This window comes from Lytechinus variegatus, chromosome 1 (assembly GCF_018143015.1).
Source record: "Lytechinus variegatus isolate NC3 chromosome 1, Lvar_3.0, whole genome shotgun sequence".
Taxonomy (NCBI): Eukaryota; Metazoa; Echinodermata; class Echinoidea; order Temnopleuroida; family Toxopneustidae; genus Lytechinus; species Lytechinus variegatus.
In genome coordinates this window covers 48,885,139-48,899,458 of record NC_054740.1, presented here as the reverse complement: position 1 = coordinate 48,899,458, position 14,320 = coordinate 48,885,139, and the positions used below count along the sequence as shown (strand labels likewise).

General features: G+C 36.7%; 1 protein-coding gene across 1 annotated transcript in view; it reads left to right on the top strand.

The window, feature by feature from the left end:
* The window catches only part of LOC121430844 (short transient receptor potential channel 6-like), an 89,993-nt gene extending 75,878 nt beyond the window's left edge, over positions 1-14,115 (top strand). Inside the window, exons 7-9 of the mRNA XM_041628271.1 lie at positions 11,079-11,346; positions 13,149-13,388; positions 13,919-14,115. Of these exons, the coding sequence (XP_041484205.1) occupies positions 11,079-11,346; positions 13,149-13,388; positions 13,919-14,115 (705 nt within the window). The remainder of the gene's footprint in view (positions 1-11,078; positions 11,347-13,148; positions 13,389-13,918) is intronic.
* Positions 14,116-14,320: the final 205 nt, after the last annotated feature.

Sequence of the window (14,320 nt, the reverse complement as noted above, 5' to 3'; positions counted from 1 at the left end):
TTTAGCTGGGCTGCCTGGGCGCCCAAAGGAAGGCATTTAATGAATTTCTTCCTACCGGGTACCCATTCACTTCACCTGGGTTGAGTGCAGCACAGTGTGGATAAGTATCTTGCTGAAGGAAATTACGCTATGGCTGGGATTCGAACCTACGACCCTCTGTTCCATAGTCAGAAGACTAATCCAATGGGCCATAACGCCCCACAAACAAGTTAACATGTCGATCATTTTTTTTATAATCATGAAAAAAAGGATTAACATTGTTAACACTAGGCGTAACGATAATAGAATTGTATTTAGCATTTTATATTCTTTATTATCATATTTATTATGATAATCGTTTGCATTATTAAGATCATCATATATCTCACTTTTTACTACCAGCAGAAGCTGTTATTAAAAATGACATCCCCTCCAATACAAATCCTATTATCTAGAGGTTACTCGCACGCGACCAACACACGTCCCCTGCATCCTAAATCATTTTTGCTGAGGCAGCAACTGCTCAGATAAAATCGAAATAATGCCTATTAGTATCCCATAATTAGAAACCATCTGGAATAAAACTATTGGAAATGTTTTCTTTGACTGATTTGGGTGTCAACATTTACCAAAAGAAAGTTAGGAAGAATACGGGTTTTATAGGCAAAGTGTTTTTTTTCAAGGTCAAAGGTCAATGACCTTTTTAAATATACTGTATCATGGTGTCAAAGTGCACAGATTCTTCCAAGTAGATCAAATAAAATCAAATCAAGTAAGTACCTACAATGCTCATTCATCGATGAAATCGAAGGTCAAAGCCTTTCAAATGTCAATTACCTTTTTTTAAATTATATACCATATACGGTATAATGGTATCTCTGAGATTAAAAGGCACAGGTTCGTGATCTTGGTGTCAAAATGAAGAGGTTCTTACAGGAAGATCAAATAAAACGAAATTAAGTCCCCAGAATGCACATTAAGCAAAAACGTTCGAGGTCAAATCCTTTCAAAGGTCATTGACCTTTTTTAAAAATTATATACCATATACGGTATAATGGTAAATCTGGGATGAAAAGGCGCAGGTTGGTGATCTTGGTGTCAAAATGCACAAATTCTTACATTAAGATCAAATCAAGTACCTACAATGCTCATTTATAAATGAAATTCAAGGCCAAAGCCTTTCAAAGGTCAATGACCCGTTTTACATTATATACCATATACGGTACAATGGTATCTCTGAGATAAAATGGCGCAGGTTGGTGATCTTGGTGTCAAAATGCACAGATTCTTACAAGAAAATCAAATAAAGTACCTACAGTGCTCATTTACCAATGAAATTCAAGGTCAAAGCCTTTCAAAGGTCATTGAACTTTCTTTAATTTATATACCATATACGGTATAATGGTATATTCGAGATGAAAAGGCGCAGGTTGGTGATCTTGGTGTCAAAATGCACAGATCAAAGATCAAATCAAGTACCTACAATGCTCATTTACCAATGAAATTCAAGGCCAAAGCCTTTCAAAAGTCAATGACCCTTTTTACATTATATACCATATTCGGTACAATGGTATCTCGGAGATGAAATGGCGCAGGTTGGTGATCTTGGTGTCAAAATGCACAGATTCTTACAAGAAGATCAAATAAAATCAAACAAAGTACCTACAGTGCTCATTTACCAATGAAATTCAAGGTCAAAGCCTTTCAAAGGTCATATGACCTGTTTACATTATATACAGTATAATGGTATCTCTGAGATGAAAAGGCGCAGGTTGGTGGTCTTGGTGTCAAAATGCAGAGGTTCTTATACAGGAAGATCAAATGAAATGAAATTAAGTACCCATAATGCATATTAATCCATTAAGTTCAAGGTCAATGACCTATTTCCATAGGCTATATATCGTATAATGTATCTCTGAAATAAAACGCTGCATGTTGGTGATTTTGGTGTGAAAAAACAATTTTTGCAAGAAGATGAATAGGCACAAAATAATCATAAAGAATAATCCTTCACTTTTGATATCCAAAGTCAAAGGCCAAAAGTTAATATTTATACATCCATGCATGATTCCCCCCCCCAAAAAAAAGTAATTCATTATATTCACATTTTATTTGTGAATTATAGAAAGAAAGATACCTATTTGTAATGAAAACTTGGATGTTTAATAATTTCAATCTAAAATAAGGATAAATAATGGCCATAGAAAATATATTTAGGGGTTAGAACTTTATCAATCAACTATATCAATAACGTCAGGGAATTTAAGTAAATAGGTCGATAACTTGATTGTGGCATGTAGGTATATAGTGATTCTGATTGGAAAAAAGACTGACCTGCATGGAAAATGAACACAAACTTAATAAGTTGATTACTTGACCAATGATGACGTCAAAATACAAGCTCGAGGTGAAATCGAGATCAAATTGCACTTTCTAATATATGTTGTAGTAATGCATTGCCAAAAGTATAAAAAAAAATCATGTATGATATAATTTAAAATGGTAAGTTGTCTAAAGTAGCAGCATTTACATAAGCATTTTATAAATCTAATTCAAGGTACTAATTTCTCTGTAGCAATAGGTCACTAACCTCAAATGATATAGTCAATACTATAAACTACATGTATAACTTAATCTGTAAATGGAAAGGATAGGCCTTACTCTAATGGAAAGCATCATCCAAGAACATTTTTAAATAGCCAGGGACAATGATGAAGAATTCAAATAAGGCAATCATTAGAGCTGCAGCTTTTGTCATAGTAAATGAAGTTAAGTGTCTCAACTTCAACAAAGAGTAATTAAACTCTTGAAAACCTTCTGACTTCAGGACTTTGAGCTGGCCCATTCAATGAAAGCCTAATAACGTTCTGTCAAGGAATATCAGAACAGGGTCTATATTACTACTGATATGTTGCATAGCTTGATTCTCAAGAACTGGACGTGGTGCTGTAGGAGTTTTGTTAGGTCGATGGATGTGTACTTTTAAGCTATTATCTCCTTTTGAATTTCATTATCATATGCCTAATTTGTGCATGATAACACTCTGTTATTCTGGACTAAATATATGATCCTTGTACAAACTGATACGTAGTAGAAATAGCATCATGGGTGACGTACGGCAGAGAGCAGATATGAAGTTTTGTCCTGCAGCATTATAACATCTCAAGGGACTCTGGCAGCTTGCAATGAGAGGTAATTAATGATAATACGGGAATTCATCTTTGTTGATGAGATACATGCAGCTCTAATGATGGCCTTCACTTCATCATCATCCATCTGCTGTTTGGAAATGCTCTCAGATGATGCTAGCTGTGACATGAGAGTTAGACCTATCCTACCAATTTTCAGAAGGTTAAGTTAATAGTATTTATTATAGCATTGAGGTGAGTGGCCTATCGCTGGAAAGAAAAAGACACAACAACCTTGATTTAGATATTATGATGCATTAAATGCTCCTACTTAAGACAAAAATCATATATATATATATATATATATATATATATAAATATATATATATATATACATCTATATATTTCATCTGATCTTGGATTTCAAGGGTGAAATTTTATTTTTTATATTTATTTTGGTGTTGTTTAATCTTCTTACACAAATCTTTGCAGTTTGGCACCAAGATCACTAACCTGTGGTGTTTTATCTCAGAGATACCATTATTATTATCTAATGTAAAAAATGGCATTGGCCATTGTCTTTGAATTTTAAGGATGAATGTGCATTGTCGATACTTAATTTCATTTTATTTAATCTTCCTGTAAGAATCTGTGTACTCTGACACCAAGAACACCAACATGCGCTGTTTTATTTTTGAGATACCATTATATAATATGGCATATAATGCATAAAAGGTCATTGACCTTTGGCTTTAAATTTTATGGGTGAATGTGCATTCTATGTCCTTAATTTTATTTTATTTGATCTTCTGATCAGAATCTGTGCATTTTGACATCATGATCACCAATTTGTGCCTTTTCATCTCAGAGATGCCATTATACAGTATGATATATATCATGTAAAAAGGTCATTGACCTTTTGAAAGATTTGACCTTGAATTTTAATGGAGAATGTCCATTCTAGGTACTCACATTTATTCTATTTTTTTCTTCTTGTAAGAATCTGTACATTTTGACACCATGATCACCAGTCTGTACCTTATCATCCCAGAGATACCATTATACAGTATGGTATATAATGTAAAAAAAGTCATTGACCTTTGAAAGGCTTTGACCTTGAATTTTATCGGTAAATGTGCATGCTAGGTACTTAATTTTTTTATATTCTGGTAAAAATTTGTGCATTTTGACACCATTATCACCAACTTGCGCCTTTCCATCTCAGGGATTCCATTATACAGTATATATGAAAAGGTCATTGACCTTTGACCTTGAAAAAAACACCTTTCCAACCCGTATTCTTCCTAACTTTTTTGGTAAATGTTGACACCCATACCTACTCAAATCAGTTGAAAAACCACTTCCAATAATTTTATTCCAGATTGGCTATTTTGAGGTCTAATTTAGGGATACTATATGCTTGATCCGGGTGCATATTCTTAATGCAATGCAATGCTTTGGCCACAACATACACATGTATCATTGTTCGTTATTACTATTTTTGCATAATATCCTGTTATCTTGCATGGACAACACCGGTATCACTATTTCCGGCGTAGGCGTCGTCTTTGTCGTCGTCGTCGTCGTCAACAATTGCGTTGTACACCCAGTGACTTTCTATAGCTTCGAGGTGGGATCACCAATTCATACCAGAGGTCCATCTCCTGAAGGCACAGGTCAAGTTCGAATATGAGTCGAATTTGACTAAGGTCAAAGGTCAATGAATTTTCCATGACTGGCACTGCTGTGTTGTACACCCAATAACTTTCTATAGCTTCGAGGTGGGATCACCAAATTCATACCAGAGGTCCATCTCCTGAAGGAACAGGTCAAGTTCGAATATGAGTCGAATTTGAATAAGGTCAAAGGTCAATGAACTTTCCATGACTGTCACTGTGCTATGTTGTACACCCAATAACTTTTTATAGCTTCGAGGTGGGATCACCAAATTCATACCAGAGTTCCATCTCCTGAAGGAACAGGTCAAGTTCGAATATGAGTCGAATTTGAATAAGGTCAAAGGTCAATGAACTTTCCATGACTGGCACTGCTGTGTTGTACACCCAATAACTTTCTATAGCTTCGAGATGGGATCACCAAATTCATACCAGAGGTCCATATCCGGAAGGCACAGGTCAAGTTCGAATATGAGTCGAATTTGACTAAGGTCAAAGGTCAATGAATTTTCCGTGACTGTCACTGTGCTATGTTGTACACCCAATAACTTTCTATAGCTTCGAGATGGGATCACCAAATTCATACCAGAGGTCCATCTCCTGAAGGCACAGGTCAAGTTCGAATATGAGTCGAATTTGACTAAGGTCAAAGGTCAATGAATTTTCCGTGACTGTCACTGTGCTATGTTGTACACCCAATAACTTTCTATAGCTTCGAGATGGGATCACCAAATTCATAGCAGAGGTCCATCTCCTGAAGGAACAGGTCAAGTTGGAATATGAGTCGAATTTGAATAAGGTCAAAGGTCAATGAACTTTCCATGACTGGCACTGTGCTATGTTGTACACACAATAACTTTCTATAGCTTGTAGTACTTCACTCTTGCATCATTTACTTATCATATGCACACAGATCAATTTAGAAAACCCTACTGCTAAAGTGAAGGCAAGATGGCTAAAATTCACACATAATAAGTTTTTATATTTATCTTTCATGCACAACCTTTCCTTCATTTTTTCAAACAATAAGTTTGCCATAACACCTTAATAATTAATTCAATTTTACAATATTGCTCACATTATTATCAATTACATTCTTTTTTACGAACATTAACTTCCTTATAATAATTATAGCGTCATAGTATTAATAGCATTCTTAGTGTTATCTGATTTTCTAGGGATAAAGTAGGCTTATACCATTAATGCATATGTAAACTGTCAGAACCACAATTCACCCCCTAAACTGCTGACAGCCTCAGAAGTCATATAGCATAGTTTTGACATGCAGTCTCTTCATGACTGCAATATGCAGGCGAGACGACGCTTGGCGTTTGCCTTGTTGTTACTAAAATGAATTAATTTCTTTATCGGAAATACAAACCTTATTTAATTTTCGGAAATACGAACCGCATTTCCGGATTAACGAACCTTCGGAATTCGGAATTACGAACCTCATTTCGTTTTCGGATCAACGAACCTTCGGAATTACAAACCTCATTCGTTTTTGGACTAACGAATCATTGGAATTACTCATTTCGTTTTCCGAACCTCATTTCATTTTCGGATTAACGAACCTTTGGAAAATCCGACCCTTCGGAATAACGAAGCTTCGGAATTATGATTGTATGCGCATATTTTGTATACTTAATATTATTTGTATTTTGTTTTGAACAGAATATTGGCAGATGCCAATGATGTTCCAAAGAACAGTTCAATTCATTTAGAAATAGGGTTTTTTTAATGTGAATTTTATAGTGTTGGTACAATATCAACATCCTAAGGGGTGCCAATGAGCGTACCTTGGTCACATTTGCTCTACGGCGGCCGTACGGCGAGTCGAAAACAGTCGTATTAACATTTTTTGTACCAGCTGCATATAGGTGGTTTGAATTAAAATCAATAAAACGGCTGTTTTCGACTCGCCGTACGGCCGCCGTAGAGCAAATGTGACCAAGGTATTATTCATATTCTTCACCTTTAAAGACATTAATCACCCTAGGGTATAGGGATGAACCTTATAACAAGGTGCCAATTGAACCTGTCGTAACGTCAAGTATTATGTACATTAAAAAATGAAAGGTATAATTTGCTCCTTGTGGGTTAGACAATACCAATATGGGGAGAATTTGAGTTCAAGAAGCATTTTGGGGTAAAAGTTGGGAACCGGTTTATTTCACCTAATATGAATGTGCTGAATCTGATAAGACCGGTTCACACCTGTTAATTGTACTCAGGAATAAATGATAAATAATAATAATGTATGATATTGCGCACATATCCACCTTGTTAGGTGCTCAAGGCGCTCCTTTATTACCCGGCTAAGCTAGGCGTTCAGAGCGCACATGCACTGCTTCTTAAGGAATTATTTCATACCGGTACCCATTTACCTCACCTGGCTTGATTGCAGCACATTTTGGATCAGTTTCTTGCTGAAGGAAATTACGCCATAGCTGGGATTCGAACCCACGATCCTCTGTTTCAAAGTCCGGAGACTAATTCACTGATCACAAATACATACACATGTATATAGAAATTAATATACTTGCAAGGTATAGTACACACGCCCAATATAAAAACACATTGATGCTGATCCTAAAATCATGGCAATTACCAAATTAAATAAACCCGTAAGAAAAGAAGAGTTTAGAAGTTGGAAAACCCGTAATCCTGAAATTAAATTTCTTGAAATAGAGACATTAAAATGGTTTATTGCAGATCTAATAATCAATTAAACATTATATCTTTGATTCAGCTCCATCAGAGTTGCAATGGCTGTTAACCAAAGAACGATAAATGCAAAGAGTCTGTATTACTGGATCACTAATGATTTATTTTTGGTCATTACCGACTTATTTATTTATTCATTTGGCAACGATACATTTTCCCCAAGTCAACCATCAAAGTGATAACTGAAAACCACAGCTTCTATCCAATCCTTGCCTCGGAAGATTCTTTGACGAACGATATTGAATACAGAAGAGGAAATGATAAAAAAATGGGCTAAACACAGATTAGCTCCATGGTAAAAAAGCATGGGCAAAACACGAAGGTTTCCAACCAAGTGCACTGCCCAGTGCAGAACAATTTTTCACACTGCGTGCTATGGTTAAAAAATGCTAGGGATGCCTGACGAAGGTAAACCAGCATGGAGACAGTTGCAGAAGTCCAGTCTAGAGGTTATCCGGTCATGGATATTTTCTGCACCACCTCATGTAAGACAATGTCTGATCACAGCAATTCTGTGGAGCTGGTAACATGCAGATTGACAGACATGTGATGTGTGTTTTTTCATGATCATTGTTCTATCAAATACTACGCCAAGACATCTAGCCTTGCATACTGGAGATATATGGCTTCCTCACCTATTAAGACTGGAGTTGTAGTCATAATAATTGCGCATATATGGAGATGGCAGAACAAGATACTTCGCTTTTTATCGTTAAGCTCCAGGAAGTTGACCTTTATCCAACATCGAATCCTTAATGGCAGCACCAAAAACAGCAGCTGCACAAACCTCTGTATCATTAACTTTTTGATCAAAGTGAGGTATACAGCTGGATGTCATCAGCATAGAAGTGTATACAAAGACCATGTTGCCACATTATAGAGCCAAGAGGAGTGATGTACAGTTTGAAGAACAAGGGTCCAATGACAGACTCCCAAGGAACTCCATAGCAAAGGGTTGTTACAGGAGAGTAGGAGACTGCATGCCAGTGATAAATACTGCTTTTATACACCTCTGTTTTCAAGGTAAGAGGAAAGCCATTGGAGTGCAGAATCATCAATTCCAAAACAGACTGTCAGTCTCCCAAGAAAAATGATATGTTCAGTGGTATCAAAACCTGTTGACAAGTCACACATAACTTAGGCTGCTTTCCTCTTACAAAGAGATACCCTGGCTCTACAATCGAAGAAATTCTCGACCCGGCTAGACTTTGATGGTGATATCTCAGACTCGCATGCAGCCTATCAGAGTTGGTAAAGCTACTGGATGCTGTTGGGTTTAATACCGATCAAAAGAAGTGGATTAATAATCTCATACAGGAACACCAAACATATAAGGAGCCCACCATCCTCTGAAAGATATATTCGTTATCAATTAGAAATAGTCTATCTTATGAAGATATGAAGAAGTGTGAATATTAGAAGTTCGATAAATAGCCGAAGGGACATTACACAATTCATGCCGTATTGAAAAGGTGCACTCCGAGCATTTTAACACCTGAAACAAGATCTGGTCAGACAGCAGATTCTCTCTCAAGACAAAGTTAAGGTTTTCTCTATGGATCTGTGACATTAGAATGGGACATAATCTCAAGAACACAAACACGATGATTTCGATACGAACTGCCTCCGCCGAATACTTGTACTAAATTGGTTTGATTTCAACAATTAGCCATGACTTATATAATATGAGGCCGCCCTATCAATCAAACCATCCAATGGAGCACTAAATCGGTGACATTGATCATTCAACACTCCGAAGGTGAAGGTGTATATCAAGCTGGGTGAAGCTGGGTGCCTCTAAGTTGGATGAAGCGGCAATCCTTGATAGGACGGGTGCAGTACTGCATTGGAAAAGATATATTATTGAAATGCACATGTAATCCGTTAATGAAGTCCAATGATCAAAATTTGTTATTAAAATGATATACAGTGACTTATTTGTTTTGGAACTTTAGAACGTCACAGTCTGGCTTTTAAAACATGAAAAACGGTCTAATTGATAGGCAAAACGAGAAATTAGATGGTTTATATGTGGGTTCAGTTCTGCGATTTTTTTTCAAAATTGGGACAATTTGACAAGCACAATGGAGAAACACACAGGACATCTCATTTTCAGCAGACTGTTTTCACTTCATTTTGCTAAAGAAAAACACACTAAATATATGTGTGATCAGATTCCGTTGGTCGGGGAAAATAACTAATCCAAAGGATATTTTATGCAACTGATTGACTATTATGAGTTGAGAATTACAGTACTGTCATGATTCAAATTTAATAATTCATCATCTAAAATTGTATATATGAATTAATCGATTGATATCATTATTCAATATACCATTTTATGATAAAAATTTAAGATATTAATAGTGACATTCGCTTGAATACAGATAGGTTCATGAAATTCGTTGGATCTCCACCAGTGTGCTTTTAAATGGGAAGGCACTCCCTGCAGGAATTTACCTTTGTATGCAGTTGGGGGGGTGGGAGTGGGTGTATCTGTTTATGCCCATGGAAATATACGAATAAAAAATGTAAAAAAGTGATTACATAATTCAATCATTGAAGCTAATTATTTTCTGGCATTGATAATCAATACTTTGACAGATCCGAAAATAAAACATGTACAAAACAAAAGGTACAAATTACAAAGAAATGCATAAGAATAAAAAAAAAATAAACTACATCATTATTAACTGTGATATTATATTGTAAGGGTCGTACAATTATTCATAATGGTGCAAATGATATTTGTACTAAAAAACATAAACATATGAGATGAAATTATCAAATTATAGCATAATGATCCAAAATATGCATAAATTTGCACAATTAATTAGCCGCAATAAAAATAACAAATTTTACAGAAAGGTACACATATGCAGAATTTTGCAGTATTCATGTCTGTGAAAGAGAATATAATTAAAGAACATTGTCGGAATAATATTTTGAATTGTCAATTTTGCAGCCATTTCGTTTATGCAAATTAGGTGGTCAAAACATGAAAAATTAGCTTGGAAACAGATCTTATCAGATTCAGCATATTTGAATTGTGTGAAATAGTCCGGTTCCAAACTTATACCCCAAAATGCTTCTTAAAGTTTATATAGGCCTCTTTTTCCAGAATGGGTCTAGTCTATAGGTTGCAAACGAGCATTTCTTGGTGTAAAAAAAATAGAAAAGGTAATCTTTTGCACTTTTTCCTATTCAAACTAAACTGAGTCTTACATTATATAAGAGGAATGAAATAAAATTTCAAATAATGAGATAAAAAGATATATTGAGTCCCTCATTTGCATAACTTACAATGCATATTCATGTAGTTGCGTTGAGAAAATAAATGAATGTTGAAAATGCTATATAACTTATTTTGCATCCGATTTGTTATTCAATTCAAAATGTTGGTTACAGTCGAGAAATCTTTTATCAGTATTAATTATTTTTATGAACGGAATGATTGAACAATGCAACCTCTTTCAACTGCCTCCAAGACAGAATATTTCAGTTGGTATCAACCATGTCAATTCGACCTCATTATCAATTATGCATCCTATGCCTCTATTTAACCTAGGTGGGAAATTTCATGCGAAGTCCGAGGACCAAGTTCATGCTACACGCCGCCATGTATGTGACATTCTTGATCATCCTTTTCCTTGAGTCAGTGGCCTCTAAAGGATTCCAAAACAATTCCCACCAGGAAGACTTCATCCAAGAAAATGAAAATTGTACTTACTTTGCACAAGCCGTCAAGAATCAAACTTTCCACAAAGATGATGATGTAAGACTTCGACCAAACTGCTTTTCACCGCTTCAGATTCTGATCATCGTTTTTGTGATGGGTAGGTATACATTTTCAATTTTGACCTGACTGTTCTAGCCTATCATTAATATGTCACCCTCTTGTGCACTGCACAATCTTTAGGTGATATCAGGACTTTGATATCTGTCTTTGACGACTTGTGTATTCAGTCACAAAGCATGGAGAGAGAGGCTATGTATTTGGAATTATATTCGTCACACTGCTCTCTTGACCATAAAAGAGATTACGATCATTTCTTCTCAGATTCGTCAGATTATCCTATTTGTTCTCTAAACATAATTTATAGTTGAAATGCAGACATTGGCGTACCGTGGGTCACGGCATTGGGGGAGGCAGCAGTAAAAAATTCGGGTTACTTATAGGGAGCGCACGAAGCGTCAGGTATACTGACCTAATATAAATATTTTAAGGATATGTGTCTCACTGATTAAATAATGCAAGCGCGAAGCGCGAGCTGATTTTTTTTTTCATATTTAGAGCTAAAAAGGGACATTATAAGCATTTTTTTTGAAATCATGATACGTAACTGTCTCGCTGAACAAACAATGCCAGCACGAAGCGCGAGCTAATATTTTTTGATATATTGACCCTAAACGGGGAAATTTTAAGGACATATTTTAGAATCCATTAAAGTATAAATATCTCACCATAGTCATCTAATGCTAGTGCCATCCTTTGCTGATTTTGTTAGAATTACATCTAAACACAGTCATGAAGCACCTTTTGTAGTCATTGTAATCATGATTATCATTACTAATCAACTACTTCAAGCGCGAAGCGTGAGCTGAAAGTTTAGGAAAGTCAGACCTGAAGAGGGGCATTCTAAGGCTTGTTTGTAGGAATTCCCTAATATCATAAGTATTTCACTAACCGAATGATGCGAGCGCGAAGCGCGAGATTAAATTTTTTGTATATAGGCCTATTGACCCAAAACATGGATATTTAAGGACTATATTTTTTGGAATCCATTAAGAGTATACATATCTCAGAATTACATCTAAACACGTGAAGGACTTTTTGAAGTCATTGTAATGATTATCATATGTATCCCACTGATCAAATACTGCGAGCGCGAGCTGAAAATTTAGGAAATTCAGACCTGAAGATGGGCATTCTAAGGCTTGTTTGTAGGAATTTACTAAGACCCTACGTAATTCACTTACCAAATGATGCGAGTGCGAAGCGCGAGCTGAAAATTTTTTGTATTCAGAGTAGAAAAATTGACATTTTAAGGACTGATTTTAGGAGTTCATGAAGAGCAGAAGTCTCACCAATCGACTAATGCAAACGTTAGCACGAACAGGAAATGTTGTATATTAACACCTCAAAATAAGTAGTCATGAAAAAGAAGAATCTGTCACTACATAAAGCAATAAAATTGCGAGGAAATATATTTTTTGTATATTGATTTGAAAACGGGAGGTTTTAGAACAACAGGATTATATATTTCGTTAAACAGTGAATAATGAACAATAATTTCTTTTTTTCTCACTACGTTTCTCTTCTTTTCTCCCTCTTTTTTTCTTTTTCCTCGTTTTTTTTTTTTTGGGGGGGGGGGGGCCAGCCGATGGGGGGGGGGGCATGGGGGCACGTGCCCCCCATGCCCCCCCATAGTTACGCCATCGAATGCAGATATTAGTTGCTGTATCACTATTGCTCACATTCTACAATCACATTCGTTTTACATCGACCCTTCGGTACATGAATGACATCTTATGCTGCATGCAGCCATACTAGTGAGAAATGCAGTAAGAGAATCATGTTATCAATTTAAATTCTCCATGTTAGAGACTTGGTTATACATGTACTTTGTTTGGACAGGTATGCTCTGGACAGAGATCAAACAGATCTTCCGAGAAGGGTATAAGATTTATCTCCAATCATTGTGGAACTGGATCGACATCGCAATGCTAAACATTCTCATATCTTCCATCTTCATTCGAGCCGTTGTCGTTCACATGGTCAACGTGTCGATGGATTTCTTCGAGGAAAATGCTGATGGGTGTAAAGTGGGCGGAAATTACACTATCAAAGAAAATCACCTACGTTGGCTCCTTGCAGGTACTATTATCATTATTATGTCCAATATACTACTTTGCATGAATTAACGATGATAGCTCGAAAACCATAAAGGTATCCCTAATCCTTGTAAAACCGAGAGGAATCATTGTTCCTTGAAAAGCCTATAGAGCAATCATAGTTCCTTGAAAAACATACATGAAACTTTGTTTCTCGGAAAACCAATAGTAATCCTTGTTCCTTGACAGACCTATGGGAATCCTTTTCCTTGAAAAACCAACGGGAATCCTATACTTGAAATGAATACCCCTACGTCAATTATTCATAAATCTTGTATAGGTTTGCGATTGACTGTTGGCCTGCCTCTTGTGTTGACGGAAATGGACTCGCCTTGGTTGAGGTTTATATCTGTCACATGTGAACCTTACAATTGAAATTTGCATTTCATAAATCAAAGTGCCTTTGTGTAACTTGTACCCTTTGACATGGATTTAAATTACCTCAGTGTGTTCAACCTTTAATAGACTTTACGTAACATCATTTATATGTATATTTAAAGTGTATTTTTTCAGGTATTATGCATCTGCGGTTCCTGGCATGTACGCGCCGTTGGACGGAGCTAGCTCAGGGGCGGGTAGGCTCGGCCGTTGAAGTGCTGCGTTTTGCTGTCTCGCTTGGCACTGTCTTGGATCGGTCCGGCGTCGCCCTCCTGTCCGGCTTTGCAGGGTTCCCCATGGCGATAATTCTTTTTCGGAGTCCCGATGCTTAGGCCTAACGAGGGCTGTGGGTGATGTATACCTACGGTTGTCGGTGGGGTCTGGGGTCCGGGCGGGAGTGTGTCGTTGTTGGGGGTTCTGTTCGGTCGGCTGGGGGCGCCGGTGTTGGTCTGGTGGAGGCAGTGGTCGGTGTGGGCTGTTGGGACGTGGTGCTTGGCGGGCCGGGGTTGCCTTAGGCGCCGTGTATCGACCGCACAG